The following is a 17,130-nucleotide window of genomic DNA, read 5'->3' as shown; positions in this document are numbered from 1 at the left end:
CTGAGTGACAATAATGGTGCAACTGGAGCTCCAAACCTTTTAGACACTACTTAAATGTTTATTGCTAACAAAACCAAGGCAAGATAAGAATTTTTAAATCAACGCCTTTCTTTCGTAGGGATAGAAAAGTGAATGTTAGTTTATTTTTACGTGCAAATATATACAGCACTGTAGTTGTAAATAATCCGTTAGGGGGCACTTTTAATCTGAAACACTTTAATAAAGCACCGAAGAAGAAAACAATGACAACATCCGCCAAGGAGCGGTGTCAGAAAAAGGTAAATAATAAAAAAAAATATATATATACAGTGCATATTTTAGATGCTATGACCGATGTTAACGCGCGTCAATTTTCAACACTATACATATGACGTGATGCTCATGATTTCAAATACAGTATAATCCGCGTTTGGCCATAACCTCTAAAAGTTTTATTTTGAAAATTAGATATAGTCGACAATACTTACGATAGCTTGATGTATTCTGAATGATGAACGAAACAAATGTGCCGTAAAGTTTTGTTCTAAATGGGCCGTTATAAGTGCGCGTACGAGTGCGAAACCCCCGACGATGTCGACGAGAAATATTTCAAGTGAGTTAGACATACGACGTTTGCCGGTTTCACCTCAAGCACAGTTTTAGTTCGGTAGCAAAGACAAATTGTGTTTGGCAGGTTCCCGCTGTGCAATGAACGACGCCTGAAGAAATGGCTGGCCAATATGAAGTTGAAGGACTGGTCGCCTTCACGCTTTTCTGTGCTGTGTAGCAAACACTTTGAGGAGCAACAGCTAGACCGAAGTGGAAAGTGTGTCCAGCTTCGAGAAGATGCCGTGCCCACCATATTCCTACCTAAAGACCAAGTTAGCAAACAAAAGGTTTGTCGATAATGCCAATGGACTCAAGCCATGGACGATGCACCTTTTTCACTTATTTTTTAAAATATTTTCTAGTCTTTATTTTTTGTTGTTTTCTAGGGAAGCAGAAACGGGACAGGAGCTACCACAAAATGTGGCTTTCTGTATATAGCATGGTTTACTGTAAATGGAAAAGATGTAATTTTAGGTCATAAATAGAGAACAAAAATCGCCAAATCGGATTAGTTAGCGAATATGTCAGATCAAATTACCTAATGTGGCCTAAAAGTAAAGTCATGTTTTGAAAATGATAAATACTGTGACTCATCTCGTTTTAGACAGCCAGTTCAAGAGGAAGAAGAAAAAAGGTGAGCTTGACTATTACCTTATCAAATGCGGCGTTAGTCATAGTGACTTGATTGAACATTTTTCCCCAGCAAGTGAGCATCGAAGCCAGTCCATCGAGTTCGGTCGTGCCCTCAACGAACACGAGTCACAACGTGCCCGTTGAAAAAGAGTTGGCGGATGCTGATGTGGACGTGGACATGCAGGAGAAAGCTGTCAGATGGAGGATCATCATGGACCCAAGTTTTATCAAGATCACATCCTTCCCACATTTCTTCCACGGAGATTACTGCGCCAAGCAGGTCAGCCACCCATGACGATGAAGATGTTGAAAGGGATGATGTCAACACTTTCTCTCAAATACTTGTCATTTCCTCTTTTATTTTGATAAAAATAATCTTCGTGAAGAGAAGTACTGCTTGGAGATACCATAGTAAAGACCATTTATCTGCTACTATTTTTCTTCTTCGACTTCACCTTACTGCCACCTATAATCCATGAACATTGCTCCTCCTCTTCCTCCATTGCTACTTCTACTACACCAACTCCTGCTACTTGTATTTCTACTCTACTAGCTTCATGCACGAGTGCATATTTATTTCTCAACAGGATGTCCAGTGGGCACCTGACACAGATGAGATGACGTCCTCCAAGGAGGTTTGTGTACAACTTTTCTTCAATTAACAGTGTACATCGCTTGGCATTTAATTCGATTAATAATCAAGCCATTATTATCAGTGGATAAGGCGTTTCATTACCTGGTAGTAGAACAAATGAATGAAAACAGGCCATTTGACTCAATTAAATCAAACGATTATGACTGGTCAAACATTACTCAAAAATAATCGGCCACATGACTTGATATTTGTCAATTATTTTAACTTTTTACTTTTATGCATTCTAACTATTCACAGCAGTTGTATACGATTGATACCAGTGTCATTATTTATTACACAGAAATCAATGGCAAAACCCAGTGCGTCTCAGTTATATTTTGCGAAGCCCTTCTATAAATAAAATTATCTATAAATACGATATAAGTATACCTAAATCTATCATTTTTATAATTAACAAAAGAAAAAAAAAAGCATTATAAATCAACTTTGAACAACTATGAACTACTTTTTACAACATTTATACAGGTTACAGGTTAGTTTAAAACTGAAAAAATAACCGTGCATCAAAATGCATGGAAAAAATGATGCCAATTCTTTTTTTATTGCAATTGCACTTCTCATGGGAAAAAAAAAAACGAGGAAAGCAGCGACAAATAGCAATTGAAGGAAATTATGAAAAAATTTGACCTGGATGTCACTACTTTATACACAATCTAGTATGTCTTTAAAATAATTAAATATTCATAAAATACATTGTGCCATATAAATTAAGCAAAAATGCGTGACAAGAATTAATGTTCTTATATTTTTATTTAATTGCAGCTCTTGATGCATTCTGTGAACTGTAAAGCGAATGTAAAGAGATTTTTATAGTACACTTATAAATGTAATCTGTAAAAAAATATATCGGTCGTGCCCGAATTCAAACTAATGTTTTGATTTTTCTTCTGCAGACGGATGGCCACAAATCTAAAAAAGTGATTAAGGTGAGTCTTTCTGTACTGGTTTTATAAAACTACCGAAATGTTCTTAAATTGTGATTGTGGGGCATCAGGTGACGGCAGCATGGCAGTGGCTGGGCTTGGACGTGCGGGGTCCTCTACCCCAAACGCACAACGGGCACAATTACATGGTGACGCTGACTGACTACTACTCCAAGTGGGTGGAGGCGGCGGCCGTGCCGTCTCACCTGGCCGCAAACGTCGCCAAGCCCGTCGCCGACTCCCTCGTCCATTTCGGCTCACCGCTGCGGATCCTCTCCAGGCTGCCCCGCGAAGTCATCGACCAAGTGAGTGTTATAAATATGGGACATTTTGAACGTGAAGAGGTGTGACGGGATCCTCTGTGACATCAGATCAATCAAGAACTGGCCAGATCTTTGACAACCGATGTGGCGCTGGTGCTACAGCATCCGCACACCGGCGCCGTTGATTTGAACATGCAGCGAATCATTGACAGGTCTGTATCAATAAACTGATTGAATGCACGTGCCACAACAGTAAGTATACAAACCAATTGGAAACTGTGATACCTTACTGGTTGCAATGGCACATTATTATTATTAAAATAATGTGAACAGGGCTTGTCTTTTTCAAAGTGAATGTTTAGAAAGTTAATTTTTGCAGAGGGTGAAAGGGGGCGTTGAGGGAGGAAATTGAGTTTTTTGCGGTGGAGGATTTTTTTTTTTTTTGGAAGGAAAATTCGACTCTTTTATTTTGGAAAACGAAAAAAATATTTATTAGGGCTGAGGCAAAAGAAGATGTCCATGAGGTAAGATATTTTTCTTGCTGAGTAGAAATGGGAAGTGAGGCATTTGTTCTGGGAGGAAAAAGACGACATTTTATGTGAGGCATTTTTTCTTGGCAAAAATGTTATGATTATTTGCTGAGGCATTTATTACAGAATATTCAATTCAAATAATATTCAGTGTTTATTCTCACGTGCATAGTGAAGAAACAAGTTTCTCTGTACAATCATATTTTTAGTTTGCTGTCGACACGAATATCGTTTAAAAAAAGAATAAGCACCAAGTAGAGTAAACAACAAGGTATAATTGTATTTTTATGCTTAGGACAAAAAGAGGCATTTTATTTTACAGATTGAGCAAAAAGAGACATGTTTATCTGTATTTTGTTGGCTACCAGCATGGTGAGTGACCTGGTGGATGAGCATGCGGCTGACTGGGACGTCTTCCTTCCTGCTAAGGTGTTCACCTTATGTCTCCAAGAACATCCTCACACCAAAGAGAGGCCCTTCAAGCTGCTATGCTGTAGCGATTCTAAAATCGTCCACTCTCCACGAGAACTGCCCGTAAGTTTTAATATGTAAGCTTTGTTATGAACTCATCTTAAAATGTCCTCTCTTGTTTTTCAGTACACAGATGCTCAGATTCAAGAAAGCGCTTTCGTGGTGCAATATGGAACATCAGCACACATTTGAGTTATTTTTATTCATCCATAAAATTAATGGTGTACGACATTGCTCATTTTTAAAAAAATAAAAACTTGAATGTTGTTGAAACAAGTGTAGTTATTCATTATTCGAGTTTGCGAACAGTGAACTGGCATTTGCTGTCGCTTGCTGGCCGCAGTCAAAACTGCATGTTGGCCAGATACTTTTTGAAACAGTCGCTGTGAACATAAGACCATTTTCAAAATTATGTTTGGGGGGAAAATATGGATGAGGTATAGAGCTTTACCTTTAAACACGTGACATACCTTTACATTTCTAAAGAAAACGCGGATGTGTGACGTCACAGAAATGAAGCCTCATAGTTTGGCCATGAATGCGTGGGTTGCGTTCATGGCGATAAGGAACTTGTACGAAGTCACTTTTCTACATGTAAAATTAACTTAATACGGGCGCATTACCATTAGCGCGTAGAAGTTGGAGTACCGATCGACACCATTAAAGGTCGCCGGGATCCCTATGCGAAGCGTTTACGAAGAGACCACGCCGCCTGGAGTGAATTTAGAAATTCTGACAGGCGAGTTAAGTATTTGAACGCCGCATCAGCTGTCGCTGTGCAGTTGAGGCGTTTTTCCCCCCCTTCTTTTTTACCCCCCACCCCTCACTGTGCAATCGACCGCTAGACATGGTGAGTGCATAAAACACGCCGATCACGTTATATGACTTCGACGGCAAAGCACAACACTTTTGGTCAGGCAGCGAATGTTTTTGATGTGTCTTAAAATCACGTCAAAGAGGAAGCGAGTGTGTCAGCAACAAGCCGACGTCCACAAGAAGCCTGGCTTTGTTTAGCTAACGGACTGATGACTTCTTAACGTTAGACAGTTAATATTCGACATAGTTTTATAAATAAGTCACTCGTCGATTATGTTACATCATTTCTTTGGCATCTGAAGCAGTTTTTAGACCAGTGCCCAAATGTAATTATTGCCCATAGCTGTAGATAAATACGACGAGCTCAAGTTGGCAGTTTGGTAACCCTTTTCTTTTAAATAAACATTGTTTTATTCATAATATTATCGACCAGTTAGTCATCAAACGCCACACAAGGCAAAGTCGAGAGGTTTAAAAAAAGGATCTTGAGATTAACAGCCGCTGTAAACTTCGCTTTTTTTATGTGTGTTCACGTAAGGTTTAGCAACTTAGCTCGTCACGATTTCCCTTCTAACGCTTTCGGCCCACCAAAGATCTCCGAACGACGTGTAATTTTTTTTCCTGATCGAACCGCTTTTTAGTTATTTTTGTCAAAGTCGCATTCCGTCCGTCGCGTTGTACAAAAAAAAAAACAACTGTCTTGGTCACTGAGTTTTGCGTGCAAGACGTTAGCTTATGCTAAGCTAATTAGCGTTAACTTTTATCACTTTAAACGCTTAGTATCACCATTTAAGTCAATTATCACCTTAATATTTTCCTTTAAAAAAGATGTTACAGGATCTGCTTGTGTGTATCTTGTGCGTCACTATGATTACAAAATACTGTAATACATAATATTACAGGATAGTATATGAAATAATTTCATTTAGCGATTTTCTTTTTCAAACCATCAATCTCGTGAATGAGTGACACGAGTGCAGTACTTACTGTAGTCCACATATTTACATGTTATTGTTTAATAAAACATGAGGAATTTGGGGGATCATTTTGTGTACACACTAGTTGACTCACTGACTCATGGTTATGCCACTGTTTGATTATTTTTTTTAATTGTTGTAAATAACTGTTTAAATAACTGCAACTCAATTGAAGTTGATAAATCTGTCTTTAATATACATGTATTGCTCGTTTGCGTTTATTTTAGTGTAAGCCATATCTTTAAGAGCATGTTTTAAAGCGATGTAATCAGAGCTTTATTATTTTTTGGCATTTCATTTTTAAGTGGACGTAAAATGCATTTCCCCATTAGGATCGGTAAAGGATAGTCATCTTCAAACTCGAATAAAGTAAAATCATTACTCTCCTGGCATTAAAGCAAATTGCATTTCTTGTTTTTCTGGAGTATGCTCCACTTCCTGTCATTACTGTGGTGGCATCGTAAAATAGGTTGAAAAAAAAGCAACATGCATGAAAATGAGCATTGATCTTTTTGTCTTTTCCACCAGGATGTGTTCCTAATGATTCGGCGTCACAAGACGACCATCTTCACCGATGCCAAAGAGTCCACATCTGTGTATGAGTTGAAGCGCATTGTAGAGGGAATCCTCAAAAGGCCCCCCGAGGACCAGAGGCTCTACAAGGTAATCTGACCAAGATAAAAATGGGATTTTCATTTCTTTAAACATGAAGCAAAAAACTCAATACCGATAATTGGTACGCTCCCATTCCTAATTACTATATATTTTGGTATAAAGTACAATACTATTATACTAATTTTCTATTCAAACACAATACAGCAATGTTTGATTTGTATTTGTGTTAATAAACATACATGCGAAGTAGACAATGAAAAAAAATCTCATTACAACACAAACATAATATTTAACTCCTTCAAGTGCCAATCGTTATTGGAAAAGAAAACCTCCAGTGCCAGTATTTTCACTCAGCTTTCAAGGCTGACAGATTATTGTGTGCTATGCCTATGTAAATATGCTGATTGCCCCAAATATGAGACTTCCATTCCTTACTTTAAATTGTATGTAGATAATAGCTGTGTTATAAGTGTGGAAACACTGCCATATAATGATCACAGCTATCACTGCAGTGCTCACTTGGCTTATATTAGGTAAGCATTAGTCAAGGGTGACAGCCCCTCACCATAAAAAAATTTATTTCACCAGAATGTTATAATTATTACTATTTTAAAAATGAGAATTCTCTTCCATGCCACTGAATGAGTTAAGAAAAACAATTCAATCAGATTATTTATCAAAATCTTTCAGTCCTATAAGATGACTCCTTGTGTTTTTTCGTTGTTCAGGATGACATGGAGCTGGAGGACACTCAGACGCTCGGGAATTGCGGCTTCACCAATCAGACGGCGCGGCCTCAGTCCCCCGGCACCGTGGGCCTAGCTTTCCGGCTCAGCGGTAAAACAACATTTTTTGCTGTTCCATCAGATAAGGTTTTGTTCGCGTGCGTTGGTCTTACATTCTCGACTTGTCTTTCCCGCAGATGATTCATTTGAGCAACTGAGGATGGAGCCGTTCTCCACTCCCCCGGAGCTCCCGGACGTGATGAAGCCCCAGGACTCGGGGAGCACAGGCAACGAGCAAGTCGTTCAGTGAGGGAGGGGGCACGCAGGAAATCCACGGGGGAAATTGGGGAAGCGGACGACAAGATCTCCAGCTGGACAGAAGCAAAAGACGGGTTGTTGTTGTTGTGTGAGCGAACGGTGCGTGTGTGTGCATGCTAGAAAAATGTTGTCACAGCCCAGACTGGTCGCAACACTGTCACCTGCGCAACACCAAGCATTGTACCTACTATTTAAATCTTTTTTTAAGCTGTTGTTAAGCTGCCTTACTTCACTGTGAGTGAGTGGTTGTTTTTTTCGTTGTTGTTATAACTTCACTGGCTTCAATGACGGCGTCGAGCAGGAGAGACCTTTTTACGCTTTTATGTTTGTACTGATTAAACCATTAGGATTTCACTCCTTTGACCCAAATAAGTTGATTTTAGCTCTTCCGAGAACTAATTTTCCACAAGTATTGATCATTTTTATCTCAAGTATCAAATCAGCAGGCCGAAACATTTAGACTTGAGAATACAGTATTTTATGTTTCCCTCGCTTTTAGCCCAACTAAACATCTTTTTTGTTGTATCTATACGTTAATGGTGTGTTTCCCTCTCAAAACACAAAAACACTTGAAAATTAAAAATGTAAAGTATAATTTATGGTGAAAACATCTGCAAAAAACAAGGTTAAATAATGGAGTCTTGTTAACTTTTGGTTACCTTCAAAAGTTGGAATTAATTCAACATTAAAATGAGTGTTTCTCCCCTCTTGAGTCAAGTGTTTCTGCAAAGTACCTGAACACACCACAGTCCTCGGTTTCATAATAAACAAATTGCATTTTATGTTCCCAGCGTGTCTGCCCACTTTCAACACATTCACAACTATTACTCATTATTCCCTATAAGTCTTTGAACGCACCACGGCTTATTGATATGAACCGGGTATACGAACATACCACTTTTGCTCGTTTACTGCGATCGTCATGTTCCACTGTGTAGACATCCCAGTTTATTTTATGCAAATTGAAGTCCTGCAAATTGATTCAAATTGAAAGTTAATGAACACGCCACAGTTTATAACAATTTCACAAGTTTCGTCAATCCAATAAGATGCCTTAGATATGGATTTGGCTTTTTCATTTAGCCAAAAATGACACAATAAGCGTTATATTTAAATGAACTTGACTTGTTTTCCAAAGTGTACTGTTGCAATTCAGCTCATTCTATAGTTTGCTAAATGTTCATATACACTAAACACACCATAAGCCACTTTTTTTACAAGGATAGCTTAAATTTCCTCCACTTTCCGCTATCCCCAAATGCCACATCCGTTGGCATTTAGCTGCTTGGCTAACGGTACGGACGCAAAGATTTTTCGGCTGCTCGTTCCAACTTTATGCAACCAAATGGACGTAAACGGCTGTGTTCTAGCGGCAGGGCGGGTCGTCCTGGATCTGATGGAACGGGAATGGCAGCCTTCGTCCGCCGCCGAGCTGGACCGTAGACTGGATCATGCCATGGAAGACGTGCTCGAAGCTGACTTGATACACAAAGTCAAACAAATAAGCGAACTTCCGCCCAGGAATAACACTGCAACTGCACTTTCCAGTCCCAGGGAAGAAGTGGCGGAAAAGAGACGGGAGAACGAGGATGAAGTCAAGGTGAAAGCAATATAACTGCATATTATCGCAACGGTTTCTGCCGTAAACCGTTGACGCCACAGTACCACGTGATCTGTCTTTACATGAACGCTCTTTATTCAGCACGTGACCGCCCTCCTGCGGGACTTCCAATCTCGAACCCGCTTGTCGGGCCGTGCCCGCCTATCGCTGTCCCAGACGGTCCCGATATGCCTCAACCTGCTGTCCAGCCGGGTCAGCTATCGCACTTTGTCCAACCGCTATCATTTAGAGAAGGGCAACATTCACCGCATCTTCTTTTTCTTCTGCAAGTGTGTCAACACGCTGCAGGATGAGCACATTCGCTGGCCTCGAGGTAAGGTTTTTAGTTGACGTGATGTAAACCAGGGGTCCTCAAACCTTTTGGTGTCAGGGACCCCTTTTAGAAAGCAAATGTTCCAATGACCCCCATTGCAAAAGTTTGAAACAAACAAACAGCAAACATATGTAATTTGACAAGTATATTTGTTTCTTTTCAGATATACTGAAGTTTAGAAAATTGCAAATTGCACACCTCCTTAAAACAAACTGGGTTAATTTCCCCCCAAAAGGTTGCTGCCAATTATTTAGTTAAAAACAGTTTTAGCTTTCCTGGCTTCGTCGCCTCGTTAGCAAGCAATTATAGACACAAAACGCACTTTGACAAATTTAAAATTTCTTACTTTTGTAAAAATATATTGAACTGGGTGAATTGTTTGCTTTATTGAAGGGTCATGAATACTTTCACAATTTAATAAAAAATGAAATGAAAAAAATTTTTTTTTTTTAAATTAATAACCCAATGTTCTGTCCTTCCAAATTTGCAATCTACATAGACAGCGCACTATCAATGCGCTATCAACAGCGGCCAGAGGCGGCGCCAAAAACAAAGACTAAGCCAAACAAGGCACAAATATTAAGATAACTTGAAAATTACACTGACTGACCCTTTTCACATCCATTATGAAAATTTGAACAAAATTTTCATTGCATTCTAATTTAGAACACAGTGTATAATATCCATTTTTGGAATGTTTTAAACCGATTCTGAATCTTAGTAAATGAGAATCCCAATTCTTCTGTGAATCTTATTTTTTCTTTCTGCACAAACCTACAAGTAATGGAGCAGCAACATGCCATCTTGGTAAATATGATGTTGCTTCCGCCTCAGGTGACGAGGCAGAGGCCATCCTTTTCCCTCTCTCCGGAGTGCCGGAACAGGACAACGAGCAGGCGGGAGACGTCCGACGCATCCCACGGGTGTTGGGAGTATTGGGGCACACCCGCATTCCCATCCGGATGCCGGCAAGTAAACACAGCGCCGAGCCGGAAATGAAAAGGGCAAAGAAAATGGAAGAGCATCCCTCCTCTTGGCTCCATCTTGAATTAGCGTGCGACCGCAGGGGGCGCTTCTTCCACTGCCACATCAGGAACAGCCGGGAAGCCGGCCGAGGCGGCGCTCTGGGCTCTCAACTCAAGCGGGAATCTCACCCGATGCCTCCCGACTCCGTGCTGGTGGCCCGCGCCGGATACCCGCTTACCGCTCGCATTTTGACGCCATATTCAGGACGGGGCGGGGCGAGAGAGCAGTGTTTCAACACAGCACTGGAGCCACATTTTCGCATCCTGGAACATGCCGTCGCAGGCCTGACTGGGCGATTCCAGAGACTCCGGCGACTGGATGTTGGGAATTACAATCGAGCGAAAGCTGTGGTGTTGAGCGCCTGCATCCTCCACAACGTGCTGTTGGACATCGGACACGTGCCTCATGGAGAAGTCAAAGAGGCGGGAGATTTTAGTCATGAGGGAAACAACGAGGAGGAGGAGGAGGTGGGTGTTCGCTTGCGGAACTCTGTCGCAGAAATTTTACATTCTGGAACTTTGTAAGAGGACATTTTTCAGTCTTTGTGACAGTACACATTTTAAGCGCCTGCTCCTTTTTTCTAACAGAATAAGGCGCTAACAATAATATTAATAATTTCATTGATAATTTGTTGATATATTCTACATTTATTTGATAAATTGGAGAAATACATTCATACCTATATTCAGAACAGTCCATCAAATTGAAAGTTAAAAACATGTGGAGACAATATAAGAAATATCACTTTAACTCCTTCACAATTGACTTATTGCCATTGACCGCCATGTAAGTAAAAAATCTGCTCAACGATTGTAAAAGTAATTGACAGATTTTCGATTACTTGTCGATTAATTGATTAATTTTAACACCTCTAAAATACATGTTTTATTTTTCCTGTGTTGTACTGTTTTTTTTCCCTATTGTGGCTAGATTTAGGTATGTTTGCTTTGCTTTATTTTCACTAGAGGGCAGTGTTGCTCCAAATGGTGAAATTCAACAAGTCAAATTAAGATTAAAAGCACATATTTCAACTTAACTACACAATATGAGAAACAGATTTTCATTTTTTTGCATTTATATTGTAAAGTATGAAAGGTTTTACATAAAAAAAACATATTGCTATCATAGGTTGTTGGCTATTCATTTTTTGGTGCGATTTTGTTGTCTTTCAACCACAGCAGCAAGATGGTTTAAAAATTTTTCTAGCCTGAATAGAAAACGTCCCATTTTTAGATGAACTTGTACGTGTGCGTTTGAGTTCACACCAGCTACCAAAGGGTGACAGGATGCAGTTGGTATTCAAATGTGTGTGATGTGGGAAGACAAATACAGATGCATTTCCTAGTACGACTTTAGAGCTGAGCTGAACATGTCTGCAGTGTGCTTAGGTCGCATCACTGTCCTATGTTTGTTCTGCACAAGTCTGGCTCAATCAGGTAAGACTAATACAGAAGCTCATGCGAATGGATTCAAAATAATCATAAGTATTACACACAAATATGAAATATCTTATTTTGTGTTCATCTCAGTGGAAAACAACGGAGTGATATGGAGACACGTTGATGAATCCGTGTCCATCAAGTGCAGATATTCTCAACCAGGCTCTGTAGGCATGACTTTGTCCAAAGGCCTCAGGAAGGATCTTAAAATTCTCTACTTGAAGTCCCAAAAAGAAACCATCCATCCGCTGTTCACTGGCAGGCTCCAGGTGAAGGGAGACGCGTCGAACGTTGACGTGGTCATCTCCAACTTAACTTCGGAAGACACCGGGCTGTACTGGTGTAGCTATGAGTGGTTTGATGTCAAAAGCCTGGAAGCTAAGACAGAAGACGGCAAAGGCTCGGTGCTGCTGGTGGTTACGGCAGGTGAGCGTACATCACCTCATGACACCATGCCGGGGAGTTAAAAAAAAGCACAGAGCAATGCTGATTCTGTTTTAAACTATTTTGTGGAGAAGCTTTATACCAGGAATGAAATGTTTTAAAATGTAAATAAATAATGCCATCAATAAATAATACTGTATTAGAAATATCATTATCTAGCTCTGGGAAAAAAAAAGTTCTAAAAATCACTGACATCATAACTACAATTTCCAAGACAAATATTTTCACTAAGATTTCCTTTTAACACAGGAAATGTACATTTTTCTTTTCAAATTGAGAGCAAATTAATTGGAGCATGAATCAACTTTTTGCTGAATTGGATTATAGTGACATCTTTGCGAAACATTGTATGCCCTTTATCATAAGTGATGGAACAAGCCAGATATAAAACAAAGGATGTTACATTACTTAGCTTCTCAAGTTGTTGAATAAAATATTCCTAGAGATAATCACAACAATGCAGTTCCAAACTTTAATAAACCATACACGAATACTACTATGGCTACTTGTTGCCTGCTGCTCAGTGTGTGGTGGTCAGCCATAATTGCCCTATAGAACAATGAAGATTTTAGTCACCTGTTGCTAGGCAGAGTTCATTGCTTTTAATCAACAGTTAATCGAAGGGCAATGGAAAACATTGGTCTCTTGTTTCGAGGCAGGAATCATTTTTAAACATCTTTCTTAATCTTAGATGAACAAGAGTGCGGCAACCCACACCAAAATCTTCTCCTGGTGACTGTTGTGATTTCGGCGGCTGTGCTGTTTGGAGTCTTCATCGCCCTCGTCCTATGGGTCATTCCCAAAGTGCGTGTTTGTGTTTAAAAAAAAAAAAAAAATCATCAAAGTTGCTGAGAGGCATGTTTATTTATTCTGGTGCAACTGTTCCAATCCTGAATTGCAGGTTCAGAGAATACCAGGCGGTTTTTTTTATTTGTATTTTTTTAATGCTATATGTATTTGCTCTGAGGATGTTTTGTCTTGTCGTAATCAGTTGAATCTGAGGCTACAAATTACCTATGCCAGTAAATGATTAGTCTACTGTCGTGGACATTTGTTAGACAGAGGACACAAATGATTAGTCCACTGTAGTGGATATTTGGTGGACAGTGGACACAAATGAATAGACTGGGTCTCAGCAAGATTTAATTTCATATTTTGGGGGGAGAAGTCTTTTTCAGATGAGGTGTTAGTGTATTAAACCACATCCAGAAATCGATTTGGGTTTCATCCCTTCATATATTAATCATATTTCATGTCCTCAGCAGATCAAAAAGTGGCACCTCAAATATAGGCCACGACACAGCGTCCCCAATGATGTTTACGAGGATATGCGTGGAACCCTGCGACGTTAAAAACATCCTGTAAGGCCGACAAACAAGCGATGCAGCAACATTGCATGCGTGCCGCCACATGCATGAAAAATACATTGTATAATTTGCATTGTGTTGTTTTTGTAGTCAATTAGAAAGTACTTGATGTGTTTCAGGATTAAATCACATTTCTCATTTTGTCTTCATATGATGTGTCAATTATTGTGTGCTTTTTGATCAGGATTGTGAAACTGTTTTACATTTCTGCCATGCGATCCTTAAAAAAAACAAACAAAAAAAACAAGAATGCTTGTGGGGAAAAAACAAGAAAAAGCATTAGTTACACCAAATTTGATTCTGACTGAAATTTGGTCTGAAAATGCTCATATAATCCTCTTTTTTCTTTATTCAATTGGGGTGTGTACACTTTTGATATCCACTGTAGATAGACTTTCTTATTATGTGTAAATATGAGAGTCAACAAGTAAAAGCTAAGAATTACCTAACTCATTCACTGCCAGCCTAGTAAAATGGATATTTGACGTCTGTAGCTAACATTGGCAGTGAATGAGTTAATGTAAAATGTTTTAAAAACAGTTTTGGCAGCAAAACATTTTTTTTAACTCACCACATCTTTTATTGTTCATCGTTATGAGGGTTAGCAACTAAAGGGTAACCATTATCGAACTCATGCTCTGCCTTTATAGTGAAAATAGATATTTGACGTCTATTGCCGTCATTGGCAGTGAACGAGTAAATGTAACATGATTTAAAAAACATTTTGCAGTTTGGCTATTAAACTTTTCAAATCATTTATCGTTAATCATAGTTATGTTACGTTAACAAGTCAAAATTCAGCATTACCTAAGTCATTCACTGCCAGCCCAGTAAAATTTGACGTCTATTGCCGTCTTTGGCAGTGAATGATTTGATATAACATGATTTTAAACCGATTTTGGCAGCAAAATCGTGTGGTTATTAAACCCTCCAATTCTTTTGTTGTTTATAAAAAAATAGCTATATTATCACTTGTTAAGTGAGTGTATGATGACATTTGAGCTGAAAGCATAGGCTTGTGTCGGTAGACACATAAGATGAACACCTTATCTGCTATTAGTTGCAAAATGCTCCTTCACAAGCATGAAATGAGCCCTTTTTTCTCAGCTGAATGTTGAGTGATGGCTAAAAAGGAGCACAAACAGTCATCTAGGTGCTTTTTGTGGGTCAACATAAAAAACGCCACAAAAAAAAAAAAACACGTTTGCAGCATTTGCAGAGCAGCTGGCTGTTTTCGCTTGCACGATGTTGTTGTGGCTTCAAGCTGTGAATTTCCTGACCAGGTCGGAGATGTAAGTGTTGCAGCGCGTGGGTGAAGTGTTAACAATAACAAGTGAAGGAACGTCTTCTATGTGAGCAAGCGGAATCCAAGACCCTCTTCTTGAAAACGCAACCGAGGGGCTAGAAGCATCATTACCGCAATGTGCGTGTGTTTTTTTTTAAACGCGTACGTTGAGGGGATGCTGCATTTTCTATGCCTGCCATAACTTGTAACAGGAAATAGCAAATGATAATGTTGGTCACAATTTGAGGGCAAGACAATTTATGTAAGAGATAATCATCACGCACCTGTGTGCACCACCACCAGGCGAGATGCTGACAATCAAATGAAGAAATGTCTTCAATCTGATTGGTGATTGAGCTTTTCCCGCCGTTATTGTGATCGGTAACATGTACAACACAATCGGATTTTATATATTGATATGTGAGGTTTTTAATATATAATTAAAGGGAAAATCAATGAACTTAATTTTCCTGAAACAGTCAATTAATTCAGGAATTCATTTGAAAGGATTTTTGTTTGTTTTATTTAAAATCTCAAGTACCCCCTCAACTTCTTTAAACTACCCCAAGGGGTACATATAGTCCAATTCGAGAACCGCTGGTCTATGCACCCCCACTAGTCGAAATTATGATGAATTTTACATGTACAAACTACAGCTGTACATCACTGTTGTAGAAAACGTTTAAAATTTGTTTATCTTGGTCTCATTTTAATTTGACCAAATTTGGGTTTGAAAAAAGTGTGCGTAGATTTTCTATACCCACTGGATAATACTGTGCAAATCACTCGTTACTACATTTGCCAACAACTGGAAAGTATAGTAAATACATCCACTTACACATTGGGTTGCAAAGTTCCATGATTCTTTAAAATTGGAAACGTTCCAATGATTGCAACAATAATCTTCTTGGAATCGTGACTACAATATTTAGGAATTTGCAGGACTGAACATGAAATGTGTAAAAGTGCCCTAAACGGGAAACCTCGCTGTAGTTCCAATATAGTCTTTTTATTGTTGTTAAATATGCCTAAAACTGCATTAATTCCAAAACAGTTTAATGGCCACCAGCCCTCCATACCAACAAAGGACAGAAAGTGTATGAGAGCAGGCGGCGGCCACAAGATGCCAGTGCAGCACCAACATAAAGCTGCCGCATGAAGGCAGTCTCATTTATGTCAAAACCCCAAACCCCGCATCCATTTTATCGCTCCTCTATTAGCAAATAAAATCCCTTCACTTTTAGAGCTGTTTCCGTCAGTTTGTATTTCTGACAAAATTGATATGTTTTGCTCTTTTTTTGTCCTTGAAATGGAGAAGCCACAAGAGTGTGACTGTAAACAGGTGAATGTTGCCACAACACGCACACCTTGACATACATGACACATGCTTTTGAATGGGTCACATGGTTCGTTTTTTGTGGAGCGACAGAAACTTTTGTGTTTGCAATTTTTTTAAGCTTCTACCCATCTTAGTCTTAAAAAGTTTTAGTCAACATGTCTCTCTATTTTTTTAACCCTTGTAGCATGACGTTACAAATTATGGAAATTAATTTGATTTTTTTTAAATGATATTATAAAAGAATCAATGTGGAAAAAAAAACACCGGGGAGCCGAAATTTCCAGCAAACGATTAAAACATGTATCATTTCAAAATGCAATGATTCTGACATTTCGATGTGATTGCAGCTGGACGGGCGAGATTTTGTGTAGGAGAATAATCATTGTCCAAATTTTGGACCAAATAAAACCATTATAATTACAACTTTTGAGACTATTGTACTGTACTTGCCAGCCATTAACGTTGTAATACCTATCTTCACCACAGGGTGAAAGAAAATGCTCACCAGCCCCTCTACCCCAAGAGAAGAAGACTGTCATAGTCGCAAAAGTACACAAACATTTCGCACAGTATTGACTTTTTTTTTTCGTGAATGAGGACTTAGAAAAAAAAAAAGATGGATAAAAAGGGGAACACACATCCAACTTTCCTGGAATGTTTTGTTCACAACGGTGAGAAAGCCAGCCAACCAATTTGAATGACATACAGGTCAAAAATAATACAGTATTCAGCATACGTTGCTTTTTTTTCCCCTCTTTTTTGAAAACATGCCGTAAAATAAC

The 17,130-nt window shown here is 39.0% G+C and overlaps 4 protein-coding genes across 6 annotated transcripts; all 4 read left to right on the top strand.

Moving 5' to 3' along the window:
- Positions 1-435: 435 nt before the first annotated feature.
- LOC148410600 (uncharacterized) lies at positions 436-4,339 on the top strand. Its single transcript, XM_088438062.1, has 10 exons — positions 436-592; positions 674-875; positions 1,193-1,222; positions 1,292-1,501; positions 1,809-1,856; positions 2,770-2,802; positions 2,871-3,104; positions 3,171-3,274; positions 3,961-4,126; positions 4,190-4,339. The coding sequence occupies exons 1-10, from the start codon at positions 528-530 to the stop codon at positions 4,253-4,255; spliced, it is 1,158 nt and encodes a 385-aa protein (XP_088294188.1). The 5' UTR covers positions 436-527; the 3' UTR covers positions 4,256-4,339.
- A 362-nt stretch (positions 4,340-4,701) lies between these two features.
- On the top strand, positions 4,702-8,226 carry LOC148410599 (elongin-B-like). 2 transcript variants are annotated; one of them, XM_088437480.1, is made up of 4 exons: positions 4,702-4,913; positions 6,385-6,519; positions 7,200-7,308; positions 7,394-8,226. In XM_088437480.1, the coding sequence occupies exons 1-4, from the start codon at positions 4,911-4,913 to the stop codon at positions 7,504-7,506; spliced, it is 360 nt and encodes a 119-aa protein (XP_088293606.1). In that variant the 5' UTR covers positions 4,702-4,910; the 3' UTR covers positions 7,507-8,226. The 2 variants fall into 2 exon arrangements, with proteins under 2 accessions (XP_088293606.1, XP_088293607.1); XM_088437481.1 differs by lacking the exon at positions 4,702-4,913 and adding an exon at positions 5,041-5,259.
- Positions 8,227-8,765: 539 nt separating this feature from the next.
- On the top strand, positions 8,766-11,601 carry LOC148410598 (uncharacterized). 2 transcript variants are annotated; one of them, XM_088437478.1, is made up of 4 exons: positions 8,766-9,114; positions 9,217-9,327; positions 9,406-9,448; positions 10,283-11,601. In XM_088437478.1, the coding sequence occupies exons 1-4, from the start codon at positions 8,773-8,775 to the stop codon at positions 10,996-10,998; spliced, it is 1,212 nt and encodes a 403-aa protein (XP_088293604.1). In that variant the 5' UTR covers positions 8,766-8,772; the 3' UTR covers positions 10,999-11,601. The 2 variants fall into 2 exon arrangements, with proteins under 2 accessions (XP_088293604.1, XP_088293603.1); XM_088437477.1 differs by having other exon boundaries at positions 8,767-9,114; positions 9,217-9,448.
- A 91-nt stretch (positions 11,602-11,692) lies between these two features.
- Positions 11,693-13,873, top strand: LOC148410597 (uncharacterized). The gene is made up of 4 exons (XM_088437479.1): positions 11,693-11,910; positions 12,004-12,339; positions 13,049-13,161; positions 13,623-13,873. The coding sequence occupies exons 1-4, from the start codon at positions 11,844-11,846 to the stop codon at positions 13,707-13,709; spliced, it is 603 nt and encodes a 200-aa protein (XP_088293605.1). The 5' UTR covers positions 11,693-11,843; the 3' UTR covers positions 13,710-13,873.
- Positions 13,874-17,130: the final 3,257 nt, after the last annotated feature.

The sequence above is a fragment of the Hippichthys cyanospilos genome, chromosome 16 (assembly GCF_059441005.1).
Source record: "Hippichthys cyanospilos isolate Australia breed blue-spotted pipefish chromosome 16, RoL_Hcya_1.0, whole genome shotgun sequence".
NCBI lineage: Eukaryota > Metazoa > Chordata > Actinopteri > Syngnathiformes > Syngnathidae > Hippichthys > Hippichthys cyanospilos.
This window is presented reverse-complemented; position numbering and strand designations above follow the sequence as displayed.